Here is a 24,008-nt window from a genome sequence, read left to right as displayed (position 1 = left end):
ATACAGCTTAATGATCATCGTTTGTACGTATACGGCTTAATGGTCATCATTTGTATGCATGCAGCTTAATGGTCATTGGTCATTGTTTGTATATATACAGCTTAATAGTAATCGTTTGTATGTATGCAGCTTAATGGTCATCGTTTGTATGTATACAGCTTAATGGTCATCGTTTGTATGTATACAGCTTAATGGTCATCGTTTGTATGTATACAGCTTAATGGTCATCGTTTGTATGTATACAGCTTAATGATCATCGTTTGTATGTATACAGCTTAATGACCATCATTTGTATGTATACAGCTTAATGGTCATTGGTCATTGTTTGTATGTATACAGCTTAATGACCATCATTTGTATGTGTACAGCTTAATGACCATTGTTTAACGGCACCGAGGAATTCATAAAACAGAAGCCGTGATTTTGTAAATTATAAATCCCACATTAGACAGCATTTTGAAGGCTGTCCTCAGTTTAGAATGTCTAAAAAAACTCATACGGAATAGCTTCACTGGCACTAATTATGTGTGAATCACAAAATTAGTTTGCACTGCTGACTTAACTGGCATTTGGAAAACAAGAATATACATGGATATAAATAGAACCTTTGCGTTAAATTGGTTCTATAGTTAACCCTCTTGATGTAGAAAGAGTTTGTTATAGAACCATGTCAATGGACCATGTCTATCCATGTTAAAGGGTTCTTTATAGTACCACAGGAGTTCTGAGGTGATAAAAGCCAAAGAACATTTTACAGTTCCGTAGAGAACCATTTTTCTGAAGAGTGTAGTGCTAATTAATTCAGTCGTGTCCTGTACGGAAAACAAAAAAACATTCGAACGGAGAGAATTTATCGGATTAAAAGCTGCTCATGAATCTACCGTAGGAGTTAAGAAGACAAAGGCATTTAACGCCATTCCTATTGTTGTCTGCGCGTGCGCAATGGCCTTACCAGGACCTATTCGCTCCGCTAACTTGAAACTCAGTTGCTGGGATCCGCCGACAAATTTCCTCTCCTGTTCACCCAAAAAAGAAGAAAATGTTCATGATACAAAGAATTCATAACAGATGTCCTTTTTTTATTCATAAGGGTTCGTATAGATATATATATATATATATATATATATATATATATATATATATATATATATATATATATATATAAATTTTTTCTCTGGTACAACTCTTTTAAATACGTCTAGAGATATATTAATGGCAGTCCCGTCATACGATGATGTGTGCTGTTACCAAAAACAGCCCTCATCCCCCATCCCCACACCCTATGCCCCTTCCTAAAATCCCGAGGGTCATTATGCAAGAGACAGATTCTCCACTGCTGCGAAACAACACCGAGCACAAGAATACTAAATACGAACATAAGTACGCAAGTGATAACACATGGGACAGTATATTATAAACAACAAGAAATAAATTGTGCATGCAGATACAGTAATGCTCGCATATAATGGTGCATCTTTTCTCGCGCATTACATGGTGACTTCGGGTTCTAGGTGGGCAATTGTCTTGCGATGCCAGAGTAATGCGTTATAAGTTTACCATTTTGTCCAGAGGAAAAGGCAGGAATGAACAAGAGACTAATCAGCTTGGGCCTGAATTACCTTAAGGAGGAAATGTCCCCCATTCTATAGTTTATTCTTTATTTTGGCCACTTTCAAATACTCACCAATGCGGTTGCTGTGAGTTCAAGTCTGAACTCATTCTGGCTTCCTCTCCAGACGTACGTGGGAAGGTATGGTGGCAACCTGCGGAAGGTCATTGTGTTTTCTACCGGGCTCTGCCCCGTTTTCTCCCACCGTAATGCTAGCCGCCGTCGCACATGTGAAATATTCTACAGCGTAAAAACACCATCTAATGAATAAATAAAATACTTTCAAATACTACCTCTGCTTTCATCGTTCATGAAATTATGGTGTGCGATTTGACACCACGTTCCACCCGATTTAGAAAATACAGTATAGACAAAAATCGAATTTATCAGAACGGATTTGTTTTAAGAAATACACAAATTTTACGTATGAATTACTAAACCTTATATATGGTTTGTAAGCGACGAGCTGGAGAAAGCGCCACGTATGGTATAACTTGATAGGAACAGTGGTTATAACTGACAAGTAAATAAGAGCTGGTTAAGGGATTTCAGGGGCGAATGGATTCGGGGGTAACAAGGTGTAGTGGTTAAAGAATGCAGGTTATGGATGTGAGAATGGCTACAATGCAATAAGCAGCGTTGATTACATTGTTGCTCGCACGTCAGTTCATGGAAATCACGCAAAATAACCTGCCGAGAAGCTACAGGGGCAGTAGGAGTCGGTTCGGGTAATCAAAATTTCATACTTTCTCGGGCGGACAAGAATTTGCGAGATGATCTACCTGTGCGCCATTATGCAGAAGATTTATCCTGATAGGGCCCCCGGCACTCTTCAGGTACCATAGAAACCACAACAACGAGACCTCGTGAGGGTCGCTGCAAAACGTTAATCTGCAAAGTATCCATGCCCAAATAGCGGCCCACTCTACAAGATGGCGAATGAGAAAATAGAGCGTGTCAATAGTTCAGAAAAACCGTTAGTCAACAGGAGAGAAAAAGATGTTCGGCTTGCTGTCCATTCGCCAAGTACATACATGTATGCGTTAATGGTGACCTTATAAATTTCTGAAAGCCGAGCTCGGACGAATGAAACGGATCTCACGCAGATCTAAACATAATTGTTTTAGCTGACAATACTGCTGCCTGCTCATCATACTGGTGCAGTATATGGTTAGCCGACAATACTGCTGCCTTCTCATCATACTGGTGCAGTATATGTCTAACCGACAATACTGCTGCCTACTCTCATACTGGTGCAGTATATGGTTTAACCGACAATACTGCTGCCTTCTCATCATACTGGTGCAGTACATGGTCTAACCGACAATACTGCTGCCTGCTCATCAAACAGGTGCAGCATATGCTTTAGCCGACAATACTGCTGCCTGATCATCAAACTGGTGCAGTATATGGTTTAACCGACAATACTGCTGCCTTCTCATCATACTGGTGCAGTATATGGTTTAGCCCACCACACTGCTGCCTGCTCATCATACTGGTGCAGTATATGATTTAGCCGACAATACTGCTGCCTGCTCATCATACTGGTGCAGCATATGCTTTAGCCGACAATACTGCTGCCTGCTCATCATACTGGTGCAGTATATGGTTTAGCCTACAACACTGTTGCCCGCTAATCATACTTGTGCAGTATATGGTTTAGCCCCACCACACTGCTGCCCGTTCATCATACTGGTGCAGCATATGGTTTAGCCGACAATACCCTCAGCCTGCTCATCATACTGGTGCAGTATATGTTTTAACTGCTGCTTGTTGTCCTTAAATGTAAGTTCAGATTCTGAAACGGCGTTACCGAGGTTCAAAGTTTTGTCGAGTCGTTCACATCTTCCGTTGTGTTAGTTCTTTTCTTTTCTTCTTCCAACGCGAATTTCGTACCCTATGGAAATATTGCATTCTATGACTGCACGAGACTCAGATAATTTCTCAATCGGTCTTTAAGGATTGACATGCTAAGGTTTGCACTTTAACGAAGCTAAACTTACTGCAAATTTAGGAAGCAAAAGATTACCTTTATCTCTGGAGTGTAGATATTCCGTACAATATTGGGATGAACTACCGAATTTTCATCGGTGAACCATTATACTTGTTCATCCCTTAAACCTACAAAAATTGTGTTCCCACGTACACTGCCTAATTGTGTTCTCATGTACACTACTCAAATTGTGTTCTCATGTACACTACCCAACTGTGTTCCCACGTACACTACCCAACTGTGTTCCCACGTACACTACCCAACTGTGTTCCCACGTACACTGCCTAATTGTGTTCCCACGTACACTAACCAACTGTGTTCTCATGTACACTACCCAACTGTGTTCTCATGTACACTACTCAACTGTGTTCTCACGTACACTACCCAACTGTGTTCTCATGTACACTGCCTAATTGTGTTCCCACGTACACTGCCAGTTGTGTTCTCATGTACACCTACCCAACTGTGTTCTCATGTACACTACCCAACTGTGTTCCCACGTACACTACCCAACTGTGGTTCCCACGTACACTACCCAACTGTGTTCCCACGTACACTGCCTAATTGTGTTCCCACGTACACTAACCAACTGTGTTCTCATGTACACTACCCAACTGTGTTCTCATGTACACTACTCAACTGTGTTCTCACGTACACTACCCAACTGTGTTCTCATGTACACTGCCTAATTGTGTTCCCACGTACACTGCCAGTTGTGTTCTCATGTACACTACCCAACTGTGTTCTCATGTACACTACCCAACTGTGTTCTCATGTACACTGCCTAATTGTGTTCTCATGTACACTACCCAACTGTGTTCCCATGTACACTACCTAATTGTGTTCTCATGTACACTACCTAATTGTGTTCCCACGAACACTACCCAACTGTGTTCCCATGTACACTACTAATTGTGTTCTCATGTACACTACCTAATTGTGTTCCCACGTACACTACCCAACTGTGTTCTCGTGTACACTGCCTGATTGTGTTCTCATGTACACTACCCAACTGTGTTCCCATGTACACTACTTAATTGTGTTCTCATGTACACTACCTAATTGTGTTCCCACGTACACTACCCAACTGTGTTCCCATGTACACTACCTAATTGTGTTCTCATGTACACTACCTAATTGTGTTCCCACGTACACTACCCAACTGTGTTCTCATGTACATTACCTAATTGTGTTCTCATGTACACTACCCAATTGTGTTCTCATGTACACTACCCAACTGTGTTCCCATGTACACTACCTAATTGTGTTCTCATGTACACTACCTAATTGTGTTCCCACGTACACTACCCAACTGTGTTCTCATGTACATTACCTAATTGTGTTCTCATGTACACTACCCAACTGTGTTCCCATGTACACTACCTAATTGTGTTCTCATGTACACTACCCAACTTTGTTCTCATGTACACTAATTTTGTAATATGAAAAGTGCCTACGCAATTGCTTGTTGTTACTGTTGAAAAAGGGGCTCTGTTTCTGTCGAACAAGTGACATCAATTTGGAAAATTCCGGCATGCATTTTATGCTGTCGATAAAGCATCTTAGTGTATGGTTTACCATTGCAGATCCAGAGAAAAAAAGCCACTGACATTATAATGTAGCGTCTGCGCACACTACATGTCATGTACCTAGCAGCATGTGCCTGCAGTGAGCTGGTGAGTATACTTCAGTGAGTCTGTTATGGTGAGTAGTATGTTACGGTGAGTATGTTATGGTGAGTAGTATGTTATGGTGAGTAGTATGTTATGGTGAGTATGGTGTGGTTTGAATAACAGGTTGTTAAAACAAGGCAAGCATAAAGGAAACTGTTGAAGATTATTTTCAGATCCTATTTTACCATTATCTTTGCAGAAACCGCAAATTCTCGGCGACCCATTCAAGGTGGGAAAAGTTTTTTTCGGTACAATTCCGTGAATTTGTACGCTCAGAAAGCCCCCCCCCCCCCCCACCAAAATCCCCACTTTCAACTAAACTCGCTGTGTACACTTTACTCCTCCTAACACAAATATACATGCGCGTTATAATCCACAGTCCTCGCGCGAGTATATTACTTTATATGAGGTAGCTTTTAGCTGAACTCTAGTTGGGCTTCGTGACATCAGTCATGTGCCCGTACCAAGACGCGAAGTATGTAGGACAACCAATAGTGTTATCTCTAATCCCATACACACCTACAGGTTTACATTTACCTGTGGACTACATTAAACAAGTGTCCTGACCTGATAAACACAACCAATATAAAAGTGGTGTCTACGTGACATCAATTGTGGGCACAAAAAACCTCTCATGGATGTAACAGAATCTATGAGGATATCCAGTATATAACTCATGGACAGTCTGTTAAATGTATTTGTGGCTTTATTACGTTGGTCAGATCGGAAAACTGGAACCATATCTTGACAGCTTTTTTCCTGATGTTTTTTTTTCAGCTCACACGGAACATTTTTGCTGGAATTCTGTTTGAATATTAAATGAGGAAAACGTCACTCTATGATTATGTTCGTACAAGCTGTCTTAAAGTTTAAGTTTGTGCTTATAATTTATCTGGATGATGAAAATGAGAACAATAATTTTTCCGAAGTTCCAAACAATTTTGGTTTGTATATGCTTCTAACTGACCTTACTTTTACAGTGTTTACGGTACTTACGACTAAAGGACTCTGCAATGTATACCGGAGCTACATGTGTGGAGTGGCTAGCCACGGCGAGTATTTGCTTTGCAGTTTAGCGAGCTGAGAAAAAACTACATGTATATATGGTTACAAGCCAAACTTTCTGCTCACAAACCTGCTACGCTATTTGATCAAGAAGGTAGGTTTTATGAACTCATGCAGATGTTGACGTATTTAATCTTACTGATCATAATCTACGGTATATGTTTTTAACGACAAATACTTCTTGTTCGTGTGCCGATGTTGACAGTAGAATATTTCAAATGAAACACATATGACACACATGTGACACGCATATGACAAGTGTGTGACATATGACACGCGTGTGATACACATATGACACACATATAACACATGTGTAAAACGTCTTTAGTACACATGCACGTTCTATATCCCTGCAACATGCAACGGGTAAAACACAACAAAACTCGACACTGGAAACATAGCATCCACACCTACTTAGGAAAAATTGTAAAGCAAAAAGCGAGAAGGTATAGAGAGAGCGAGAACTATGTTGTAGGCGTCATTCTCCATGCACGGGTGATATTCACCGCACCTGACCACCGTTAGTCGTGGAAAATATCCGGACAGGTCCGCCGCAGCGCCTGATGTACGTCAAAAACCAGAGGAGCGAAACTTCCGTCGGTTCTGACGTCACATTGACGTTCAAGAACATTTTAGCGAAGTCTCGCGTTGACCTGAAACGATATGAACCACCAGAGATCTAATAATCGGGCGACGGGCTCTTCATCTCTCATACATGTATACCATGCACATATCGGTCAAACTCTTTACAACGCTCGTGCCGCTCTCTACGTTCGCTTTACATCACTGCCACCTCTAGATCAGCTTGATCTCTGGAGCCCGTGCGACGCATGTAGGCGTCTTTAAGCCTTTACATATCGGTGTGTTGTATACTGCTAGAATTAAATCGCGGTTTTTATGTTTAAAAAGGCTTACTTGAAATTCAACACCTTCATAATTCACAATAATTTATTCGAAACTTTAATTCGTTTATTATATATGAAAACGTTCTTATAAACCTGTCCCTCCACACTTCACATTCACTCACTCCGTACCTAAGAATCCTTACTTTTCAAAGATATATTGCAAGCCTTACACCCTCTCAGTTCGTATTTGTGTCCTCTATCATACATAACGTCTTTCTTTCATCTTGTGCGAAAGGCATAATTAAGGTCATGCAAGTTTTACAGTTCTCTTTCAGTTATCGTACAATTCCGTACTCTTATCTCGTGTGAAAGGCATATTTAAGGCCATGCATTGTTTACAGTTCTCTTTCAGTTATCGTGCAATTCCGTACTCTTGTGTCGTGTGAAAGGCATATTTAACGTTTTACAGTTCTCATTCAGTTATGGACAATTCCATACTTTTGTCTCGTGTGAAAGGCGCATTTGAAGTAATACATCCACTAAGTCCGCATGAGAAGTTGGACTGGTTTGACGTCACGAAATGCACCGTCAGCAGTTTGACAACGTGTACATCCAGTAACTGATAACTGGGTACACAATCGGTGTATTTTTAAAATAGAAGCTATACCGACTGCGCATTTCTGATAAACAGCTACAAGCGCCAGCATCAGATGTTTATCACAGTGATGCTAATATACGCTTCGTACAAAATTATTACTTTCAAAGTTGTGCCATGCGTCTTCCAGCAACCTGCCCTGGTCGTGGGTTTCCCCCGGGCTCTGCCCGGTTTCCACCCACCATAATGCTGGCCACCGTCGTATGAGTGAAATATTCTTGAGTACGGCGTAAAACACCAATCAAATCAAATCAAATCAAAGTAGTGCCATTTACTGGTTTTAAGATAATATCTCTTTCTTATTGTCGAGACTCGCCTAGATCTCTGCGCGTCCCGATGTATTGAAATTGTGAATTATTGTGCTGTAATTCTACTTTGTTTCTAACAAACAAATCGACCTTATAGAAAAACAATTTTATCAAGAAATTCTTAAGCAAGAATTACATAATATTGACTAAGATCTTGACACTGCAATATGTGTTCAAAAGAATACCATCTGTGCTGAATAGCGTCAGCTTAAGAATTCGTGGAACATTAAGTTTCACAGAAGGTCGAGAATGTATTTTCTCCAAATTTGTTTTTGACCCATACAAATGAATACAAATGACCTTACTTTCCCAATCTAACAATGCGCTATACTTTACGCAGGTTGATATTGACAAACTCTTGTGTCAGCTAAATTCGCTATGCTGTTTTTTTTTTTTACATGATGCATATACGATGTTATTAGCATTGTTAAGTGAGATCACGAAATATATAAGATTAAGAAATATTCAGAGATCAATTAAAAAACACACAAATCTTACTTTGTCCCATGCTGTCTTGTTTAGCCAGTCCTGAAACGTCATGCGATCCCACTCCAGAGCATGAGGGGCCTTCCAAGGGGCATCAACGGGATCTGTAAGGAGTTACAATGTGAAATTAAATAAGCGTATATTATTTCCTTGGATGATTATAGTGTATATCACCTTAAGAGTTTGTCACTCATCGAAGGCGGTCTGGTCGACAAGTGAAGATACCAAAGAATATCACCGCACTTCCCATGGTACGTAACAAATATCCTGACTTAATGCCAGAACGGAAGTGGTCATGACTGGACTCTAGACTGTGTCCTCAATGGCCAGGGGCCCGTCGGCTCGAAAGATCAACGCCTTAGCTTAGTGAGTCAGTGAAAGCTACAAGTTGTTATTGTGTGGAATCTATAAACAAAACACGGAAGGATAGACACAGTAGGGAAACTTTTTCGACATAATGGGACCCCGGTTCAAGCTGAAAAATAGTATGTTGACTGGCATTTCAATGCATGTCTAATACGTGTCTAGTCATTGGAAAAACAGGAATAAGCAATAGTGTAGGCAGTTTAGGTCCGAAATCCTTCAGACGTGACGAGTTCCCTCGTTGAAAGAAAATGAACAAGTCAACTTTTACGGTGAAACTGAGGACTACAAATCCCATAGGTCCAAGAACTCGTAAAATCAGGTAGTTACTATCATGTCCAAGTTAAATTTTCTGTCAGGAAACAAACAAGCAAACATTTGTGCCACAACTTCGAGTACAAGCCCCATCAGATTGCAAATGTATTCTTTTGCAAACAGTTCAGCACTCAACCCCAGATTTTTGTTCATGTACAGATGAAAGTACCTCACCTCTTGGCACATTCTGTCCACTCTCTAAAGAGGTTGTTCATGTCCAGGTATCCAAGGAGACCCCCGAGTGGCGGGAAAAGGGTGTTAAAACGATATGCCCGTCCCTGAAACAGATGTAGAACAAGCAAAAACTCTTGTATAATATCCATATACTGCATCATGAAAACGTTACTTATCCTCGTTACTTGTTAACGGAGGTCGGCTGCCTATGTACCTGGACGTAACGAAAACGAAACACGATTTCCACAGCTCATTGCTTACCCTGTTACTGACGCCGACGCCGACGCCGACGCTCAGGGCACCGCTTAAGCTACGCATGTAAGCTTCCTGAGTTTACCAGGAATTCATTACTAAAAACTGTTGACTGCTTTACATGACTCCGTCGTATTTTCGTACTTTATATACCTTCTTAGTTCTTTGGTGGTTTGTGTTATACGTCGTTTTGGAATTGGACTTGCGTTTATTGACCTATAGAGGAATGTCTGTTTTGACTCATAGATTTATGGTAAGGGTCAAATACATTCCTGAATGTTGTGTGTTTGTCAAGATTGGGCTATCCGTGCAAATGTCAGACATACACAATTTCTCTCTTACCTTGTAATACGCTGCTGTGTCCCCAGTGTCATAGGTCAAGGCCGTTTGTATGCCGAACTCTCTAGCCAATCGGAAGACTCGGTTTTGTGTGGGTCCGACGTAAGCCCCGCCTAGGTCTACATATTTGACGTTTGGATTCTGGCAATGAGAAATGCAATGAACGGGTCAAATAATTTCGCGACTGACTGATTAAGGTTGCCTTTGATTTCTCGACTGACTTATTGGTCATAATTTGCAAATGAAGAATTCAACCATGGAGTTATAATACAAAACTTCCACGTAAGTTCATCCTTCGTTTCAAGATAGATATATTTTCACTTCGAGTACAAGGGATCAAACTTCAGTTGAAAACCTAAGCATCGTTTCGTTGCAAATAATGCCAAACAGTGATCAAACGTGTACAGAAATACATTGGTACCAAAATTTATAACTACACACTGGGTAAATATCTTAGAATTTGAAATGTAAACATTTCCTTAGATTTACATGCATTTAAAGAATAGGGCTAAGAACGGCTGCAGAATTTGTCAACAAAACCGTTTGATTGTATGAAAAAAATAAAAATTCAAGTGTAAATGCCACAATTATGCACGAGCAAACTGGTGGAGATTGTCGAATGATTTCTGACCTGGATCGTGGTAAGTCCGACCACCGACTCGGTCACGTGCCTCCAGTACAGCCACATTGTATCCTTGTTCCTTGAGAAGTTTTGCTGCCGCTAAACCTGTAAGATTACATTTACTAATCCATCAGATATTCAGAAACATGAATTAAACAGAATGTTAACAGTTCAGTAGTTTCACCAGCTGATTGGTTGACAATAAAGACAGAAACGATGCTGAATGCTGACAGAGAAGATAGGAGATTCAGAATTAAATATTCTACCTTTGTAACAGGGAATATATCTACAGTACCTAAAATTTATCTTAGTTAAGTATTGCATATCTCACAGAGCATCAACGATTCTATATTACTTTAAATAATATGAAAGACTACAGCATGGAGAGTAAAACGCGAGCTGCGAAGACAGTGTGACGGTTGGCAAATGGTTACGCGTAACTTTTGAAATCAAATCTTCTTGTCAATTTACCTTAGTTAGGGTTTTATTCCATCTGTTCATATAAAATGCTTAAACACTGACAGCTTTTTACGCCCTCTATAGATCTGCCTGCCTTAAACAAAACTATGAAAAAAAATACAACCCAGACAGTATGCTCTTGTCACTATTATTTTGATCGTCTCTTCACTTTTAACCAGGGAAAGGAAGTTAACATCGTATAGATCGAATGTAATACTTTTTAAAGTACCATATAATATCCATGTAAATAACAAAAAAAGAATGAGTTCCTAGTTCCACTAATGCCCTTAAAGTTCCTCGTTCCACTAATGCTCTTAAAGTTCCTCGTTCCACTAATGCCTTCAAAGTTCCTCGTTCCATTAATGCCCTTAAAGTTCCTAGTTCCACTGACGCCCTTAAAGTTCCTAGTTCCACTAATGGCCTTAAAGTTCCTAGTTCCACTAATGCCCTTAAAGTTCCTCGTTCCACTAATGCCCTTAAAGTTCCTCGTTCCAATAATGCCTTTAAAGTTCCTCGTTCAACAAATGCCCTTAAAGTTCCATAGTTCTACAGACGCCCTTAAAGTTCCTAGTTCCACTAATGGCCTTAAAGTTCCTAGTTCCACTAATGCCCTTAAAGTTCCCTCGTTCCACTAATGCCCTTAAAGTCCTCGTTCCAATAATGCCTTTAAAGTTCCTCGTTCAACAAATGCCCTTAAAGTTCCTAGTTCTACAGACGCCTTAAAGTTCCTAGTTCCACTAATGCCCTTATAGTTCCTAGTTCCACTAATGCCCTTAAAATTCCCAGTTCCACTGACGCCCTTAAAGTTCTTAGTTCCACTAATGCCTTAAAGTGCCTAGTTCCACTAATGCCCTTAAAGTTCCTAGTTCCACTAATGCCCTTAAAGTTCCTAGTTCCACTAATGCCCTTAAAGTTCCTAGTTCCACTAATGCCCTTAAAGTTCCTAGTTCCACTAATGCCCTTAAAGTGCTGTAACGTGAAACACATTTCTCACCAAGTTTACTTTTGATATAAAAAAGACGCACATTCATTGGCTTTCCAGGATGAGCTTTTAGAAGCATTTTCTAAGACCAGTGAAATAACACATGGCACTTTAATTTTAAATGGTTGAGCTGTGTGTCGAAACTGATATTCATATACCAGTCGTCAACTAGTGAGGGTTGTGGGTTGTTAGAAATTCAGTAAGTTGAATCTATTCTTCAAAACAGGCTTTTGCATATCAGCTGTCAACCAAGATGGAAGTTCCAGGCCAGTAATCGCAAGTTCAGTTCCAAAACGACGTCTAATACACACCAGCAAAGAGCTAAGAAAGTATATAAAGCACGAAAATAGGACGGAATCATACAAAGAGAAGCAGTCAACAGTCTCCAATGATTTTGGAAAAACGCAATGTTTTAGTCGACTGAATGAAATCAGTATTCAAATCGTGTACCATGCTAGATATTAGTTGTCGATAACAAAATATGCATTTCAGTTGAGCTTTGATGGTTCATATAACCCAACGTGGCGATCTAATGCAACACGATGAATATTCAGGCCCTAGCGCCGGGTTAAGCCTAATTAGACACAATCATGAATCAGAGCGTCAGACTTTAGCATCACTGGAAATTTATAATAATGGATCTGTGACAATGAGCCAGTCAAACATTATTGGCATCAGGGATACAGCCTCTAATATCACTTCTACTTTCCATCCACTTTTGTATACTTCAGTTACGGTATGAAGTCTGTGTTTGCTGTCGGCCCTCGCCTTGTGGTGTAGGGCCTACAGTTGCACGCTTGGTATGAAAACTATGGAAATTAATCAACGTCTGCACAAGACAGAGCTTTACTTATGAAAGTAAAAAATTCTTGGCGCGAGAGCAATAGACGTCAGGTAATGATGGGGCTCAGAGTGACGTCCCTACTGCCAAGTACCATGGCAGCTGTTGTCTCAGGGAGGTCAAGAATTGATCAAGATCTTACGGGTGCTCTCACCGAGTTTGGACATGATAGAGACCAATGCTTAGTGGCCATGTAGCATTTGGGACTGAGTTGCAGTGCTAAAAGTTTGCAGTGTCGCGTTGGTGCAAATTATAAGGATCTAAGGTCGTTAGGCGGGGGTTTGGTGGCTTAAGCCGAGGACATTTGCTTTTAGCCTCGGCCTATCAAATACGAGGAAGTATTGGAGAAAATGACTTGGGCTTATCCTCGCTTGTGTGGCTCGGGGCAAAGGTCACAATGTTCACCGCTCAAAGCCTCCATTTTTTTCCCGCCGTCGGGAATATTAATGCGGCTTATTGCTTTAAACGATTCAAAGATTCGGTAGCAGCTGTTATACAGGTTTTTAACACCGTAACGAGAGCCTGGCGATAGCATGATGATCACACATCCACTCGTGAACTGCCTTTCCTACATTTGTAAAAATGTTGTCTGGAAGGAAAAGGGAATCACAATGCAAACACCAAACAGGTCAAAGAGAACACAAATTTAAAACACCGTTTTAATGGGTGTAGCACGATCTGTGGCATTTGAGCTGTGTCACAAACCGCAAGTGGAAGGATAACTCATGTACGGAAGGATAACACAGGAGTGGAAGTACAGTTCCTGCCAAAGTGAAAGGATAGGTCACTAGGAGAAGGATATCACACAGGTGGAAGTACAGTTCCTGCAAAAGTGAAAGGATAAGTCACTAGGGGAAGGATATCACACAAGTGGAAGTACAGTTCCTGCCAAAGTGAACGGATAGAACACTAGGGTAAGGATATCACACAACTGGAAGTACAGTTCCTGCGAAAGTGAAAGGATAGGTCACTAGGGGAAGGATATCACACAAGTGGAAGTACAGTTCCTGCCAAAGTGAAAGGATAGGTCACGAGGGGAAGGATATCACACAAGTGGAAGTACAGTTCCTGCCAAAGTGAAAGGATAGGTCACTAGGAGAAGGATATCACACAAGTGGAAGTACAGTTCCTGCCAAAGTGAAAGGATAGGTCACGAGGGGAAGGATATCACACAAGTGGAAGTACAGCTCCTGCGAAAGTGAAAGGACAGGTCACTAGGGTAAGGATATCACACAAGTGGAAGTACAGTTCCTGCCAAAGTGAAAGGAGAGGTCACGAGGGGAAGGATATCACACAAGTGGAAGTACAGCTCCTGTAAAAGTGAAAGGATAAGTCACGAGGGGAAGGATATCATACTAGTGGAAATATAGTTCCTGCGAAAGTGAAACGATAAGTCACTAGGGGAAGGATAACAACAGATAACCAGACATTGGATAACCCATGAGTGGAAGGATAATGCAGACGTGGAAAGATAGCCCTCAAGTGATAGAATAAAGCAAGTGTTGAATGTTAACACAGTCCAGGAAGCCTAGTTATTGAGTGGAAAGATAACCTATGAGTGGAAGTCTAGTTTACGTGTGGAAAGACAACCCACGAATGAAAGGTGAGTTCATGAGTGGAATTATAACGTACGGGTGGAATGAGTTGAAGGATAACCCATAAATGAAAAGACAACCTGTGGACGCTCTAGAGCGGAAGGATAATCCCCTCCTGTGCGTTTACCGTCCACCTTTCACTCGAAAAATAACATCACATTCGAACTTCACTCTTCTATCATTCTTTACTTTTGGAACAGTTGTGTTAAAAAAAAAAACAGATGAAAAAAAATCGTCTACTGTACTGTCGCCTGCACAGTAACTGTCGTCTACTGTACTGTCGTCTGCACAGTAACTGTAGTCTGCACAGTAACTGTCGTCTAGTGTACTGTCGTCTGCACAGTAACTATCGTCTACTGTATTGTCGTCTGCACAGTAACTGTAGTCTGCACAGTAACTGTCGTCTAGTGTACTGTCTTCTGCACAGTAACTGTAGTCTGCACAGTAACTGTCGTCTACTGTACTGTCGTCTGCACAGTAACTGTCATCTAGTGTACTGTCTTCTGCACAGTAACTGTTCACGTATTTACTCTCACATCCAGTGTACGTTGAAGAGGTATACCTTTTTGAGTAGATTTACACACCCTGCCGCCTTTCATTAGGTTACCATGGTAACTATCTCCTATTGTGACATTTTCAACAATTACACAGAGGCGGTGCTGTAATGACTAGCTGGTATGCTGTATCTTAAGTTTAGCAGGCAAGGTTGTGGTATATCTGTGGACACAATGCCAGGCCAGTGTTTGTGGCTTCCACACAGCGGTTCCTCAGCATACTGATTAATTTGATCGGTGTTTTACACCGTATAGTCAAACATATTTAACTGATCAGTCTGATCAGCATTATGGTGGGTGGAAATCGGGCAGAGCCCGGGGGAAAACCACAACCATCCACAGGCTGTTGGCAAACCTTTCCTCGTACGGAGAGGAAGCAGCATGAGCTGGACTTGAATTCACAGCAACCGCATTGGTGAGAGGCTCCTGGGTCTTTTCGCCGCGCTGGCGTGCTACCCCCCCCCCCCCCCCCCCCCCCTCGGCCACAGAGGCCCCACAGCAGCTACTTGTCGATCGACCGTCAGTCTGATCAGATTTTTGACAACCTGCATGATTGTACTGTTCACTTAACGAGGCACCAGCGTGTAAGGCGACACAAGAACCTTACTGAGAGTGTCTGGTTTAGTGGAGATTTTGCTTGTTTCTTTTTTTTTAATTACGTTTACAACATTTTATAAATCAACCACACACATTTGAAATTTAAATGAAAAACAATGTCCATTGCAGTCTACAGTGTATTATCAACCATACAGACGTAGACGTATATACGTATAGACGTAGAACACGCAAGGCCTAAGAACTTCCCGTGGAACCGACGCCTTAGGCTTTTTTGTTTGACTGTATATATAGGAAGTCAGGGCACGCTTGTTCAAACATATACCTTCAACTCACACCAGTGCAAGTAGTTACGTACATGCGTTTTTGTTTAAACTACTTAATTTTTAAGTAGGGTAAGTTACGTGAGGTGCCTTGTTGTGTCTGCCTAGATTGTGTACTGATCAAGCACGTTACAGATCAACAGATCAGGTGTGTGCACTCAGCACCGTATTAAACCACCTTGCGCAACTACCTCGTGCTAACGTTATCAAGACTTGTCGAAACTGGAGCTGAGCAAGGGCTTAGGCTGTAAATTTAGGCGTGCTCTTGTATAATATTTATATATGTAAAATCGTGTGCTGGTCACAATTGTATGTTGGTCAGTAAGTCACAGCGTCCGCATTGTTGAGAAGCTCATGTGCCACTGTGCTGCAATAGCACCCTAACCACTAGGCAACAAAGGCCCCTGGGTGATCACCGACGGTATTTATTTAGTTGGTCTGCGTGTTCGAGCATTAATATTACTTTCTATAAATTGCTTCTGTTATAACTCAACGATATTGGCTTGCATCAAGTAGGGCTTAAATGCTGACATATTTATAGCGTTGCGTCACTAGAACGCCGTGCCGAAGACACCTGACACTACAACTCAGCACTCAGTCAGTGTGCATGTACATGTATAACTGACATCCGGCAAACTAGCATATGGCACATCTTCTCATGCTCAACGATTCGCCATGGAATTCCGCTAATAAAGATCTTAAAGCCTATAAGCCCGGGCCGTTGTTGGTTTTGCTAAGAGGTAGGAGCAAGATTGTCGATAAAATGGTGGGAGACATGGCTATTTCAGTAATTAATTCAGGAAAAGATAAACACATCTTTTTAAGTTTTTCCTCACTACATTTATGCCTGAAACCGGGACCTGCCATAATATTTCAGGAAAGGATTGAGATGAAGGCTGACAATACCTCTTAACACAAAAACCTAATATCACTCTTTTCCAAAATGTGAAGTGAAATTCATTAAATATTCACAGCCATGGTAGAAAAAATACTGCATAGCATTTATAGGTCTCGGTATCTGTAAGACATTTTCAACGCAAATAAGTTGGTGTGTCGTGTAATGTTTATTTAGAACCGAGTGTTTTATAACAATATGAACCACACTTCGTTAACAGGAAATTCATTACCAACTGTTATTGGTATAACGCCTTTTTCATAAATTCCATCATCTACGAAGCAACCCGTGAACAGATGTACAAAAAAGGCGCAATACTCATTTATCACTGATTTTTTTACTGCATCGCCGTGTTAACTATGGCAACTAACTCTATCGATAAAAATGATATTATTCGAATGAGTGCATCAATATCAATTGTCGGCTTAAAACCAATTAATGCGTGGCGGACTAAACACGCTGAAAGAGCCTAATTAATTCGTCAATATTCAGCTTTCATCTGTCAACGGGTTACTATCTCAGTCGTCATGTCATAGATTGACGTGCAACCGGTTCCCGGAGGTGCGATTCGAATTCTTCAGTGAGAAATACGGACCAAACTGCAGTGCATTATTATTGTATAGAGTTCAAAACCATGTGTAGAAGATTAGTTCTAAGACTGGGGATATGCATTTTAGATAGCAATGAAAGATTGGCTGGCTGATTGATTGAAAGTCGTTTAACGCCGCGCTCCAGTATATTTTACTTAAATTACGGCTATATGTCCCGGAGTGCTTGGAGTAACCACCAACCTTCACCGGTATTGGACTAGCTACCAGACTTAGAGCCGCAACCTAAATGGCGAGAGCTGGATTCGAACACGCGGAGCGACTGATCTTTTCAGTCGAGTTGGCTGATTTTTCCTTGCCTGATTTGATGGCTAATGGATTGACCAGCACAACGATGTAGATGGTTATTCAAAAACGAATTTTAAAAAAATCTGACACTTACATGATTAAATAATTTCTCACGGATTTCCTGATTGAGTCAGAGAATTAATAAACCACTCACTCGTTCATTGTGTGAGTTAGTGAGTTACAGGTGTTTCTTTTTTTGTAATTATTTGCTAAATACAGCAAAGAACTACTTAAACTGCTTAAAGAACGAATTTGTGAACTGATTGGAAGCAAATCAAGCCTGTGAGCTAGGCCCCAAGATCACGAATCTTAGACTTAAGTCAAAATTCCAGATCACTTTAAAACTGTTATTTCTTACGTGACAAGGTCAAAATATTGCTTGAGAACGTGAATTCCCGGTAAGTTATTGTAAAACATCTTTCAGCTAAATTAACAGATAGAAACATACCGAGTTTAATGATGGAAATTTTGACTTAAGTCTTAAGACGGTTTCTTGATCCTAGGGCCGCGATGTGTTCCTAGGGCCGCGATGTGTTCAGCCGGGGATGGCCAGGCACGGATGTAACACTGAGCTTCTTAACACAGTTAAACGTATCACTAGGATACGGTAAATAGGCCCTAGAGTTGGCATGTCGACAGTAATTGTATAGCCTGCAGTAATATCTCGAAGAAAGAAGAGCGCTCCTGTCAACGAGCGCTTAACGGATGTCTGGTTAGAAACGAAGTTGCTCTGCTGCAGGATGTTTTTACACAAAGCGCGCACAGCGCTGACTACGTGCTGACTACGTGCAGACTGCAACGACCGTTATCGTAATTAGGTAATTAAGGATATATGTTTTCCCATTACATTATAATTAATTAGGTGCTGTCAAAAGATTCTATACGATTTACAGCCAGAAGAAATACCAGAAAAAAAAGAGAATATTAAAGAAAAAGAAGCAACTAAATATCAGTATGTTTATTTATTTATTTTATTCCTGTTCATTTTACTTATACGACGGTGACCAACAATATGGTGAGAAGAAACCGCGCAGAGCCTATGGGAAACCCACGAGTATCCCCTGGTTGCTGACAAACCTTCCTACGACTGGAAATGAAACCAGCATGAGCTGGTCTTGAACTCACACTGAATATCAATATAGGCATGACGTATAGACTTAGATTAATTACGCTGTGCTTAGGAAATGTCCACAAACTGAGATAGTGTGACTGGTCTTCCGTACATATGTCATTAATGAGTGTTTCATCAGTATATAGTTAAGCTTGAAGCGTAGTAAACTTGATCAGTCTTGCGTGTAGCGGAAGGACGCCTTCTGTAGCAAATAAGCCCCCCCGGCATGTCAGCACGTCATGTGCACGATTCAGGGTTTCCACGTGGGCACGTTTTTGGATAACCAGCTAACGAGATTTACCGTGTTAAAATGAGACGGCAACAGAGCAGTGTTTTTGTAGGGATTCACGGATTCAAGTACGGTGTTGCAGACGCAGCTATACGTGGGCCTCTGCGTTCATTCTTATCAGCAAGCCCTCGGCATCTTACGGCATGGCCTGGCAACACTGTGGTCGACTCGTACCGGAAGTCTTACTACACGCATCTGGTCACTAGCCTAATGGCTGGCACGGAGTCACTGGAGTCTGCTGCTTACTATATATACAGCCTGTAGCATTTTATCCATGCGGCATGCTGCATCTATGCTTAATTGTAGAATGTTATATATTATTTATACATCTACAGCACATACATGTAGTTACCAGTGGAATTTGCACGCAGAATCATATGGAAACAAGATAGCAACCACATAGCATGATAACCTGTATTATCCTATGGCGTGTATATATATATATATATATATATATATATATATATATATATGATGCGATAAGCATCACCATTTTAATATTTTAATACATCGATTCGAACACAGCTATTTGTGTCAATTCAGCATCAAACGTTTGTATAACTACTGTAGTATTTGCAGAGCGAGTTATATTTGGGGGTTAGGTATCATTGTAAAACGGTGATGCAGCGTCGTAGATAAAAGCAACCACCATTTGTATGTATGTACTGAAAACGGTTTTACAGACAACACATGCAGGGTGGAAAAGACTGGAGTCTTCCATTAAGACATGCACAGTTTCTTACCGCTTATTCCGGCACCCACAACAACCACATCGCACGTTCTCGTTCCTGAGTCCATTGCCGTGCTTCTGACAGGTCCGCGATGCTGCCTGTACACCGTGTATCCTTTCTGGCGAGTAGGTACGTCCGTTTGGCTTTAACCCGTCGCAAACAAAACACCCAGCTGTAAAGGCTGTGTGTCTGTATTGATCCCAGGGTACAGCTGTACGCTACACGACTACAGCAATGAACTGCAAACTGCACGATAATTGACAATTAAATCCTTATAGTGTATGGGGGGTCGGGCTTGTACAACATACAGCTCTTGTCAACCGAACCGAACCTCTCCCAACCAACGATATCAGTCCCCCTGGAGACGGAGGGTCAGGTCAGGGAATATTGAAGGATACCCTGGGCAAAAACGGTGGAAAGTATGTCTGCATGAAAATGCCGCTCCGTCCGTCTACGCCAGCTCTGCGCCTTGACGGTGATCCGTGGCTCTCTATAGACGACCGTGCAAGCGGACCTGCTGAGCAGCGCTGTATGATGTCAAGCGAGAAATCCTGGTCACATGGGGAAGGCCAGGCAATACATTCACTGATTTGTATGTCTAACTGGAACGCGTACTGTTACATACAGTCTATAATCTCAGGTTGTAACCCTCAGCGCGTGTATATATCTAGATAAGTTTATGTTTAGACTTGTCAGACTGATTCCGAGTTGCTTTTGCAAACCCAATCCACTTACCCGTATACGCAAAGCTGTGAATATACAGCATGCGTTCTTCTGAAGTAGGGCAGCCTAATGCATTAGATGCTGTATGCTAAAGATACCGCTATAGTATAGCCCGTTTAATTCCAATAGAGGGCCTCTGTGGATAGTTAGTTAGCGCGCCAGCGCAGCGTAATGACCCAGGGGCCTCCCACCAATGCGGTCGCTGAGAGTTCAAACCCAGTTTATGCTGGCTCCCTCTCCGGCCGTACGTGGGAAGGTCTACAGCAACCTGCGGATTGTCGTGGGTTTCCCCCGGGCTGTGCCCAGTTTCCTCCCACCATAATGCTGGCCGCCGTCGTATAAGTGAAATATTCTAGAGTACGGCGTAAGCACCAATCAAATAAATAAATTCCATTCGGGTAGGATTATGGTGGCACAAATAAAACGTAAACGGATAGTATAGTTCGGAGCAAAGCATATTCTACAAAGACCTTTGTACACTTATATTATGTATATATGTTCATATCATTATATTATTAAATGAGAAACCTGGGGCCTCCGTGGACCAGATCGTTGGCACGACAGCGCGGCGCAATGACCCAGGATCCTCTCACCAATGCTGTCGTCCTAAAGTTCAGCTCAGCTGGCTTCTCCTTCGGCCGTACGTGGGAAGGCAACCTGCGGATGGTCGTGAGTTTCCGCAGAGCTCTGCCCCGTTTCCTCTCAGCGTAATGCTGGCTGCCGTCGTATAAGTGAAATATTCTTGGGTAGGGCGTAAAACACCAATCAAGTAAATAATGAATTAAATGAGAAACCTGCCTCTTGGAATCTTTTTGTAATTAAACTACAAGGTGCTTTGATGGCACAGCGCGGTCAAACCCGCATTCTTCAGAGATTCCCTTGCGCTTACTGCTCTGTCCACAGCACGTTCAAACCCGGATTCGCCAGACATTCCCTTGCTCTGACTGCTCGTGACACAACACTTGAAACCCGGCATTCCCCAGAGATTTCTCTGCTCTGACTGCTTGTCCCACAGCACGTTGAAACCAGGCATTCCCCGGACATTCCCTTGCTCAGACTGCTCGTGACACAGCACGCTCAAACCCGGCATTCCCCAGAGATTTCCCTTCTCTCACTGCTCGTGCCACAGCACGTTCAAACCCGGTATTCCCCCGAGATTTCCCTGCTCTGACTGCTCGTGCCACAGCACGTTCAAACCCGGCATTCCCCAGAGATTTCTCTGCTCTGACTGCTTGTCCCACAGCACGTTCAAAGCCCGAATTCCCCGGAGATTCCCTTGCTCTGATTGCTCATTCCACAGCTCGTTGAAACCCGACATTCCCCCGACATTCCCTTGCTCAGACTGCTCGTGACACATCACATTGAAACCCGACATTCCCCCGACATTCCCTTGCTCAGACTGCTCGTGACACATCACATTGAAACCCGACATTCCCCCGACATTCCCTTGCTCAGACTGCTCGTGACACATCACATTGAAACCCGACATTCCCTTGCTCAGACTGCTCGTGACACATCACATTGAAACCCGACATTCCCCCGACATTCCCTTGCTCAGACTGCTCGTGACACATCACATTGAAACCCGACATTCCCCCGACATTCCCTTGCTCTGACTGTTTGTGAGTCTTTAGTGGTAAACCGCGGGTGTCTGGGCTATACATTTTCTCAAAATAATTCTTTATATATTTTTAGGAACTTTACCTTTTTTTGAAACACGTGCACAATACGAGGCTGATATCTCGTGAAAAGTGGTTGTAAAATAATAGCAAAATTTGGATTGGATTTGCCCTGATGGATATTTGTGCCAAAAATCTCCTATAACGATATACATCTTTAATAATTGTTTTCTCTAACGTTGCTAAAAATGGAGATACGCCGACTGCAAAAGTGGAAAAAATAAACAACGCACAGTTAAAAAAAATCAGAAAACCGCCCTGTCAGTTTTACGGCTCCGTAGTATGTGTACGCATAATTGTGACTGTGGTCTTATGAGGTAAGAAAGTCTTTATGCCAGTCTTTACAATGCGTAACACACGCAGGTGCTATAATTGATTGACAAAATAACAAGAGGATAAAAAGGGGACAAAATATGTCCAAATGTGTCTGCCACTTCTGTATTTCTCCTCGCTTTAATAAAGCAATAAATAATTATCAGAGCAATTATATCCCAAGAGCAAATGATAGGGAGTCAATTATCCCCGACGGAGTCCAGGTCTTCTTAACCCGCATCTTGCTATCGCTAACCGAGGGCATTGAGTGCATCTTTAGGTGATAGAGAGTCTCGGACAGGCAGGCCAGTATAATAGATAAATCGATATTTACCCAGATGGTACACCACTACCACGTTACCAGAAATCTAATCTGTGCAGGAAACCCGGGCGGTGACCATGCGGAATATGGCTTAGGACAACTGTGTTATCTAAAACTCGTGATTTATAGTAATTAAACCATGTGCCTCCAGGTTCTTAGCCAATCACAATTCAGATGGATCGCCTGGATGGAATTTCACCACAGCTCTGTAACAGGTTGTCTTTGAGACTTTTCAGTATATGTGACTGTAATTTTCTTCAAAAAACGTGTTTCATTCCCTAACGAACAATAGTAGTGATATAGATAACAAAAGCACTCCAGAGCAAACGGGGCATTTTATGCGTACCAACAACTCTAATATATGGTGCGATGCAATAATTGCAATTTGATGAATGTAAAACACAAAACGTTTTTTCCATTTATTACATTAAAAGAGTCTATATTCGACGTCATTGAACGTAACACTATCAGTATGTCCCCAAAACCCCACCTTTTCCACTTAAATACTGGACTGTATTTTTCGTAGCGAAATCTAAACAAAACATTTATCGATGATGTTTTTTACACATAAATTTCAGTCACGTTTCTTTGCGAAGAGACGTCCCATTATTATAATCGTACCTTTTACTATCGTTCTGTCGTCCGACAATGGAACGAAACGATGGACAGATAGTGCGAAGCCATAGGCTGATGCTAGGATCATTTAGTCGCTTGGCAGTATCATTCCATCGCTTTGTTCCATAGCGTCCCACTATTCAACTATGCGATTACAAGATACTGTGAAACAATGTTATGATAGCTTCCCACTATCGAGCCATATCTTCTCGGTATAGTTCCATCGCTACGCTGTGTTGTTTTATCGAGGGTACGAAGATCGTCTTAATCGGTTTTCATATGGTGATGTTTCATAAATGCGACGACAACACTGCATATTGAGCAATTGTATATGGACGGTTAAACTCTAATAAGTTTGCTATTAAATCGCTACGTTTTATTTTACCTAATTCTTCTAGGAAAGAAAGGGTGCTGTAGAGTTGTTTAA

General features: G+C 41.7%; 1 protein-coding gene across 1 annotated transcript in view; it reads right to left on the bottom strand.

Annotated features, from left to right (window-relative positions):
• The window catches only part of LOC135479874 (amine oxidase [flavin-containing]-like), a 32,076-nt gene extending 11,492 nt beyond the window's left edge, over positions 1-20,584 (bottom strand). The window contains 8 exon segments of the mRNA XM_064759780.1: positions 953-1,016; positions 6,852-6,993; positions 8,636-8,738; positions 9,497-9,590; positions 10,081-10,218; positions 10,709-10,717; positions 10,719-10,804; positions 19,943-20,584. Of these exon segments, the coding sequence (XP_064615850.1) occupies positions 953-1,016; positions 6,852-6,993; positions 8,636-8,738; positions 9,497-9,590; positions 10,081-10,218; positions 10,709-10,717; positions 10,719-10,804; positions 19,943-19,997 (691 nt within the window). The 5' untranslated portion in view covers positions 19,998-20,584.
• Between the last annotated feature and the right edge of the window lie 3,424 nt (positions 20,585-24,008).

The sequence above is a fragment of the Liolophura sinensis genome, chromosome 12, assembly GCF_032854445.1.
Source record: "Liolophura sinensis isolate JHLJ2023 chromosome 12, CUHK_Ljap_v2, whole genome shotgun sequence".
Classification (NCBI taxonomy): domain Eukaryota; kingdom Metazoa; phylum Mollusca; class Polyplacophora; order Chitonida; family Chitonidae; genus Liolophura; species Liolophura sinensis.
The sequence above is the reverse complement of the archived record's forward strand: the minus strand, read 5'-3'. Positions and strand labels throughout refer to the sequence as shown.